Genomic DNA, 8,902 nt, shown 5'->3' on the forward strand with positions numbered 1-8,902 from the left:
CGGTGTCAGCATGGCGGATTTCAATTTCCCTTCATGCTCCTCTAGTGTCACAAAAGGCTTTCTTCTTTCTTTCTGGTATGCTTTGATCTGATGGACCAATAATGCAAATCTCCCAGCCTGCCTATTTCTCAGTTGAGGGAATGAAAGTCATGCTTAGAAGAGAAGGTGCATAAATGAAAATGAAGTATGTAAGATGTGCCTGCATTCAAGGATACGGGAACTCTGTAAGAACTGGAAAGGTACATGGTAGTGAGAAAGCGTGCCTGCCCCTGTGTTCCCCAGCGCCAGAGCCAGCTGGTGAGAGCTGTGTGTTAGTGTGGGAGGGAAATCAGTGCCACGCACTAGACTGCACCTCCCGAGGACAAATGCCAGGGAGACGTCTATAAGGAAACGAAGCTTGGCGTGGGGCTTGGCAGAGATCAATCCTTCATCTTGCGATCCGGGACCAAGCACAGCGCCCTCCGTGACAGTGTCCCCAGCAGCGGGCCAGAAGTGACAAAGATATGCAGCTACACAGTGAGGTCGGGTGACAACACAGCATTTTTAATCTGTATCTATAGAAAACATTTATATAAGCTCTCTAATAGAGGGATTATAGAAATACATTTATTATATAATAGTGTACTTACTGTGAAAATAGCACATTTATTTAGAGAGGGATTTGCATACCCCAAGTCCTGCTTGACGTGTTCAAACACATCCACCGCCGTCTCTTGTAGCAGTTGCTACAAGAAAAGGAAAAGTGCCACCCACTCTCCACGGTTCCGTATCAAAAGCTTCGCCCTTGGGGTGGTGCTTCTCAGAGTCACCTGGAGCGCCCGATCCGTAATGGGTTTAGAAAAGCGAGAGTCCCGGCCTGGTGGCGCCTACATCTGCCGGCACTCGTGTCGGGTGCACATGGCCTGCCGCTCGATCCGCCACGTGCCCTCCTCGTAGGTGCAGTGGCAGATGGTGCACTCGTCCGTCTTCACCTCCCTGCCGGCCGGGATGACGGCAGTTTCGGCAAAGCAGTTTGGACCTGAGAGGCAGAAGAACACGTTTTACTCTGTGTGTGCACATAAATACGTAATGCACGTAGCAGGGTAATGAGCATGATGCTTCATGTTTTATTCACTCTTCTCAGGACAGCAGGAAGTGTTGGAAGTCCAGCAATACAAAGTACTACCACTTTTTTCTGAAATAAAACTAATGCTATTTAAAATTTTTATGAATGACAGCACTGTGATTTGCATTTTCTAACAGACTCTTCGCTATCAGGACCTTACAAAGAGGCCGTAACTAAGCGGGCCAGGGATATACTTCAGCGGCACAGCACCTGCCTGGCAAGCGAGAGGTCGTGAGTTTGATTCCTTGTACCAAAAATAATAATAATTCATGCTAAGAAACTCTAGAAAAAGTGTGCTAAGGGCCTTCAGAGAAACAGTCTGAGCAGACAGAGCTTAAACTCTGAGGGAGTATAAGCCCAGCATTCCTTTCACCCCCCTTGGAGCAGGTTTCCAGATTTCATTCGGCATCACAACACCTCAGGGATGATGTGGGCCGCTGCAGCTCCCGTTTCCAGAGCGCCGAACGCCTGGGTTTGGCTGGGGCCCAGGAATCAGCATGGCTGCACTTCCAGGGGGCCAGGCTGCTGCTGCTTTGGGCCACACTGGAAGAGGCGCCGTGCTAGCACACAGCGCGGCTCGTCGCCCACAGTGTTTCCTTCGCATTGATGATCTCCGCCATTCCCAGCCCAGCAGCACCAGCCGCGAGCTGCTCAGCTAGCAAGAGCGTGAGGTCAGCGCCTGCTCTGTGCACGGCCGTGGGCAGACAGATGCCAGCCGCATCTCCACCGCGGGGCGGAAGGGTCTTCTCTGCAAGATGACTGGCTTTATGTCACGGCTCATGCAGCAACGACTGCTCTGCCTCCAGAACTCCGTAATCACACAGCACTAAGGACTGCGGCCCGGATGAAGCCCACCCCTGTGAGCTTCTACAGTGCATCACACTGCTTGTTCTCCAGAGCTTTTTCCTTCTGAACATCTTAGAGAATGTGCTCAGGACCAAAATATTTTAATTCTAATGTACAGGGTCATCAAAGAGATGAAAAAAGTTTCACTAGCCAATATTTTAAAAATAAATGAATGATGCTCCTCATTCAAGGCGGCCCACGGCCGCTGGTTAGAGACCCAGTCACACTTCTGGGTGAGGGTTTCTCTCCAGTACCCTCATCGCCTTCACTGCCCTGACAGCTGGGAGGATGGCAGTTTTGGCGAAGTTCCCTCCCCACTGTCATGCTTCCGCACACAGGCGCATCTCTGGCCCCTTCTCTCTCCTTCCACTCCGCTCTGTCTCCTTTTCAAACATGCTCAGAAGTTTTACCTGGACCTCTCCTCTTCTCCCTCAGAGACCCCAGGGCTTTCACCGTAATTCATCTGGGAATGATTCTCCAGTTACATGCCAGTCCTGTCCTCTCTCCTGTGCTCTCATCGTGCACTGCCAGAGGGCAGGTGTCTGCCCTGACTGAGTGATTACGCCCAGATCCACGGTCTCTCCGAGCTTATTTTCTGTCAAGTCACATACCCAGGCTGAGTTCAGGGTGTGCAGCTGTAATGTTAGCACTTGGGAGGCTGAGGCGGGAGGATCCAAATTTCAAGGCCAGCCTTAGCTATGTAGTCAGTTCAAGACCAGCCTGATGTGATCGAAAAACAAGGTGGGTTTAAATAAAAAAAAATACAGTAAGAGACTCATGGCCATCATTCTGTTTCCCACAAAACAGTCGCCTTTGCTCTGAACTGCTCATCCCGTCATTCTTGCCCCTGTCTGCAGCAGCTCTCGAGTCCTCTTTCCTGAGTGCCGTTATGGCTACCTTGACGTCCTGAGTCAATTCAAAACATTTCTGTTTCATGGTCATTTCTGTCTGGGGGAAGAACCAGGAGTCACCCGGTGCCAGAACCGGTGAGTCAGGTGGCTGGGGACGCAGCATCGTGCGTTCATGTGCTGCCTCTCCATGTGGTGGCGCCGGCAGCAGTGCCCACAGTGTTTTGATGACACCTCACAAAGACACTCACGACGCAGCGGCAGAACTGCTTCAGAAAGTGGTGAGAATGACGGGTATGTGTCGGAAGGAAAGGCGAGCCCTGGGATGAGTACTGATGGCCATGTATCCTTGACTGTGGTAAGTGTTTTAAAATTTAAACATTGCTGCTGTTTCGATTATTGCTGGTCCATAGCGAGACCCTTTCCTGTATAACCAAAGAACACCACAAATCAAAAACGCATTCACCCATCAGCTTGGTAACTTGTAGTGCTTTAAATTGAAGACTTCAGCCCACGCATCTTCCTGGACACGTGACACCCTTGCACCCCCTTAGCACAGCTCTTACCTGGCCACCTCCCTACTTTGACCACCGTCTTCCAAACACATCTGGTTGGAACGTCTGGTACTGTCCCTCTGGAGCTACGTCACTTTGGCCTGAATGACTTAATCCTCTGTTTTAATAGCTGCCCTGAAGCATGGCAAGAGTAATACACGAAAGAATCTCATAAGGCGATACGTTTCTGTCCTGATTTTACCTTCTTTTAATGACCATGACATGGAAATGCTAGCAAACAGCCTTGCCCAAATTAGTCTTTCTATGCTGGTTTTAGTAAGTCACTTCTATTGACCAACATGCTTACTGGTTAATATTTTAATAACCCCTCCAGAAGTTTGATATTTATGTTTTTCATTTCTGGCAACCTACTTCAGCCTTTATTCTTTCTGATGTTCAAATTACCTGAAATCTGGCCCATGGGAAGCCTGAACTGCAGCCGCAAGCAGAAGCACCCAAAGGAGACCCTGGATTTGGAGGCAGGTCTGTTTAAGTCAGTAGGCACTGATGGGTTCGTTCCCAGAATATCAGGCCCTGGTCTCTGGTGGCCTAGGGCTTGTGTGGGATGGACCAGCAGAAGTACAGAGGCAGAAGGGCTTGTCAGTAGGGGTGGGGTCACACGATGTGCATCACGGTGCCCAGCTGCGCATCACCACGGTCAGCTGTGCATCACAGTGATTGGCTGTTTCTGGGAGTCAGGAGCAGCCAGAACTGGAACAGGAACCGTTACCTGGGCAACAAGAAACCCAAGTACACGGCTGGGGGAGGGGCGTCAGCGGCTACAGAGCCTCTCGCTGCCACTGAGATGCTTCTTCAGCGCTCATCTTTCTTGCATCTAAAGTCAGCCAGTGCTCCAGCAGCCCTAAGTTCTCTGGGTGGGGAAGAGATTCAGACCTGCGCCGTGGATGCTGGACACGCGCACCATGCTGCCGCCCTCCACCGAGGGCCAGGGGAGTGACACACGCAGACGCTGAATGCTTTCCAAGAGCATATTTCTGCTTAGACTATGACTATGTAGCTTTTCTCTGACAAAGAAACCCTAGGTTTATCACTTGTATTTACTTGATTTACATTCCACTTACATTCTACTTCTTATGTTTTAATTCCCTTTCTGTCCTTTTTGTTTTATTTTGTTTAAGGACTGTGTTGTCCAGGCTGGCCTCAAACTACTGAACTCACATGACCCTTCTGTTCTGCCTCAGCCTCCAGAGTGGCTGGAACCACTGCACTGGGATGATCTCTTCTGTCCTTCTCTCCTTCTGTCTTCTCCTGTCCTCTCCTCTCCTGTCCTCTCCTCTCCTCTCCCCTCTTCCCCTTTTCTCCTCTTCCCTCTCCTCTCCTCTCCTCTCCTCTTCCCTTCCTTCCCTTCCCCTCCCTGCTCCCAACTTGTCTCCCTCCCTCCCTTTCTGATATTGGCAATCAAACCAGGGTCCTCATACTCAGTTACATTCCTTGTCATTTTTTTTTTCTTATTTTAAATTTTAGGACAGGGCCTCACTAAGTGGCTAAGTTGCCCACGCTGGACTTGAACTTTCAGTCAGGCTGCCTCATCGTCCCAAAGTGCTGTGACTACAGGCTAAAATATTGACTCCAGCAGCTGCCTCTGAGGCTTTGTAAGGTACAGAGCAGTCCAAAGTTTTCCCTGGCAGGAGGGCCAGCCAGAGGGAAACAAAGGAGAAACATCATGAAGACAGGCACCTTGTTTTTCCACCCTACAGTTACATTGTACATTCATGTTGGTAGAACAGAACTCGGGTTGTACAGGAAATAGTACTGAGCATCAACAAATAACATGGTATCAAACCAGAAGGCTTCTGCACAGCCAAGGAGCGGCAGCCTACAGAGTGGGGAAAATTTTTGCCAGCTTTCCTCAGACAAAGGACTGGTATCTAGACCACATAAAGAACTCCAGAACATTGGAGCCCTAAAGTAAAAGACTCAGTCAGAAACAGGGCAGGTGGAAGAGCAGACATTTCACGGAAGTAGCACAAACAGCCAAGACGTGAAGAAACATGCTCAACACCACTGGCCGCTAGAGACATGCAAATTAAAACAGCGCTGAGAGTCAGTTTTACCCAGGAAAGAGTAACCACCATAGAGAAATCAAACAGCTGCTAGTAAGGCTATGGGGATAAAGAACTCGTCTACACTGCTGGAAGGGAAGTAATGGAGTACAATGACTTTGGAAATCAGTACAAAGATTCCTCAAACACCGAAGCTAGATATTCTGTCTGATCCAGCTCTTCCCCTTCTAGGTATCCTCTTAAAAGAGTGAAAGATGCCATATTAGAGCGGCCCACGCACACCCATGCGATAGCAGCACCATTCCTAATGGCTACGTCTCGGAAGCGGCCTCTACGTCCGTCGTGTCCAGCGATAGACGAATGGAAGGAGGAGCGCTGTCATTCCCACACAGTGGAGTGCTACTGTGCTTTAAAGAAAGCTCAGATGGAGTGTTGTGCGGGAAAACGGATGCACTTGGAGACCACCATGTTAAATGAAATAAGCGGACCGACAGCTTCGGTGTCCCACGGTTTCTCTTCTACGAGAGACCTGAGGTATCAGCAAGCTGCACTTGACCCGTGACAGCCTGCCCACTCTCCTCGCTGGGACTGCAAGCTTTCCCTCCTTACGTTGCGAAGCTGCCCACCGACGGCCCTCCCGGGATGCAAGCTGGTGCCAGCTCGGTGCCCTGGGACTTTGCAATGAGGTAGGGCCCCCTTTGAATGAACTAGTTTCTCACAGGTGCAGTCATGCCGGATTCATGAATGCTTCTGTTCTAGAGCAATTTGGTTTGGTAGAATTTTGCTTCCCTTTGTGGACTCCACATCAGGTGATGAATACAACCAGGGCCAGCAAACAGATAACTTTAAGGAATTTACAAAGTAAGCCTTCTTCATCAACACCACTAGCCTGAACAGAGGATTATGCAGATAACTTTGAATCAGAATTCTAAGCCACACACCTAATTTTCTTGCTTCAAGTTTTTAGCTTTTAATGTAGCTATGGTTGTTGCTCTGGTAGTTTATAAATTCATCTGCATGAAAGCCACATAAAAATGTGGGCTGGGGATGCGGCTCAGTAGCACGAGTACGTGCCTAGCACATGCAAGGTCCTGAGTTCAATTCCCAGAACAAACAAACAAACAAAAAAAAGCCAGTTTAGTCAGTCACAAAAAAAAATTAACTAAAACAGAAATTTAGATGTCCATAACAGACTCCAATGGCTGAAATCCTCTAAGCTTTTATCTTCGAAGCTGTGTTCCTATTAATCAAGGTGTAACTCCTACAGCCAACTCCCTCTGAGTTTCTTTAGGCAACACATTAAGATAAAAGTACTTTTGATTTTGAAGTTGTAGAGTTAAACCAAACCAAGAACTGGCACAGGCAGCCGCGGGAAGAACCCTTCCCTCAGGTTTCCCGAGCGTTCCACACCTGCGGAGCAGCAGGACAGCTTCCACATGGTGGGACGGGTGAGTAGATGGCTCTTGCACTCACTTGCCTGCGTGGCTCTGTGTGGCCAGTGCCACAGTCCAGAGAGCGTGGCTGCATGCCGCAAGGCAGCCCTCTGCCCCCTCCACACTCCCATCTTTTCTGTTCCACCATTCTTAATCCCTAGAATCATTAACATCATTTCCATTACCATCGTTGTGTCTTAAAGAACAGTGCCTAAGTGCAGTAATCCAGTGAGCTGGGCTTTGCAGATCAGCTTTTTAAACTCAGCAGAATACCCTTGCTATTCACCCAAGGTGCGAGCGAGGTCAGTGGTCCATTTCTCTTATATATAAGATTTTTGTTTTTCAGAACTAGGGATTGAACTCAGGCCCTTGCACTTGCCAGGTGAGTGCTTATTCTACTGAGCCATCTCCCGGGCCCCAAAAGATTTTTTAAAAAATGTATTTAGTATAGAGTCTAAACAAGGCTTTCATTACACAGATTGGACTCGTAGTGATCCTCCTGTTATCAGCCTCCTAAGCACTGGGATTACAGGTGCACGCCACCATGCTCAGTCTCAATCTCAGTGTCAACATACCCCAGGGGACAGGGCCAGCATAGCATGCCGGGGATTGAACCCTGGGCACTGCACTCTGCCTAAGCAGGAGCTTTAGTCTGCGGAGCTATCTGGCCGGCCCTAAGTAAGTTGTTTCACACTGTGTAGATGCAGCCCAGCTGAACTATTTACCTACTGGGGATTTGTTCTGTCTTTACAGCTTGGAGTTACAGTGCCTAAATCTACTATGCACATTCCTGAGCTTGGTTTACAGCAGCACCCTCGTATCTTTGAGGAGAAAGCCTCAGGCATTCAGTTTTATAAGTAATGTATGATTTTTTCTAGTGGCGTACTGTACCTCACAACCAGAGACCAGGTAACCCACGCCCTGACCAGCAATGTTTTCCCAGAGGTTCCTGCACTAGCTGTTCCGGGTGGCACTGTGACCACCTCAGGTCCATACCCGAAATTCTCGAGAAGCTGAGATGCGTGGCATTTCGTGCACCTGCTTCCCATCCCGTGTCCCATTGGGCTCCTGATGCCTACAAGCGATGCTCAGCGCAGCCGCGTTCCTGGCCGGGGCTCTTTGTTTACCCTGTTTCTGCTTTTAATGTTTATTCTTGTTTTTGTCTTCTACTCTTTTTCTGCATTTTGTGGCTATAAAGGAACATTATAGGTGCATTTTGCCTCTTTTCTACCTTGCTTATGTTTTTACTGTTGAATTTTGAGTGCTAAGTATATGGAGGTTATTTCCTTGCCAGGTTCACGACTTGAAAATGATGTTTTCCTATTTTGTCACTTGTCCTCTGTTTTAGCAAAGGTCCTTCTTGGAGGCACGGCTCTGTGGACTGCAGCCATGGGGGTCAGTTTCCTTTTCCGTGGGTCATGATTTTGATGTCCTATATGAAAGCTCATCAGGAGCTGTGTGCTTTCCTGAAAGCTTACCAAAATGTCAACATTTTATACTTACATTCAAATACGTGGACCATCTTAAGATAATTTGTTATAATACGTGAGGTTTAAATTGAGATTTTCCTTTTTTTCATTTTCTGGGGATAGGAACACCAATGTTACTATGCCACCCTTTGCGGAAAGGCTGCCCTTTCTGTGTTTTTATCTTTATTTTGAATTTAATTTGCACTTCATTTTTAAGCTTCCTAAAGTGCAAGCCTCTATTCTTTATTTCACATTTTGGTTTTTCTAATACACACATTTAATTCTACAAATTTCCCTCTAGGTTTACTGCATCCTGCAAGGTTTGATAATTGTTCTCATCTCAAATTAGTTTAAACTGTTATTTAATTTCTCTTGAGATTTAGTTTGGGATCCATGTATTCTTTGGCAGCATACAATCTGATCTCTAAATATATTAGTATTTTCCTCTTGACGTTATTACTGCTGAATGTGGCTTACTGTAGCCTGAGAGAAGACACCCTACGCCTTCTATTCTCTTAGGTGTGCTAAGTGCGTGTCGTGGCCCAGAATTCATGCCGTCTCACTAAGGTGCGTGTCGTGGCCCAGAATTCATGCCGTCTCACTAACGTGCGTGTCGTGGCCCA

General features: G+C 48.0%; 1 protein-coding gene across 1 annotated transcript in view; it reads right to left on the reverse strand.

The window, feature by feature from the left end:
- Nucleotides 1-648: 648 nt before the first annotated feature.
- Vwc2 (von Willebrand factor C domain containing 2) overlaps nucleotides 649-8,902 on the reverse strand; it is a 135,452-nt gene continuing 127,198 nt past the window's right edge. Inside the window, exon 3 of the mRNA XM_012514598.2 lies at nucleotides 649-1,018. Coding sequence (XP_012370052.1) covers nucleotides 867-1,018 — 152 coding nt within the window. The 3' untranslated portion in view covers nucleotides 649-866. The remainder of the gene's footprint in view (nucleotides 1,019-8,902) is intronic.

This window comes from Octodon degus, unplaced genomic scaffold (genome assembly GCF_000260255.1).
Source record: "Octodon degus isolate 3935 unplaced genomic scaffold, OctDeg1.0 scaffold00035, whole genome shotgun sequence".
In the NCBI taxonomy this organism is placed as follows: domain Eukaryota; kingdom Metazoa; phylum Chordata; class Mammalia; order Rodentia; family Octodontidae; genus Octodon; species Octodon degus.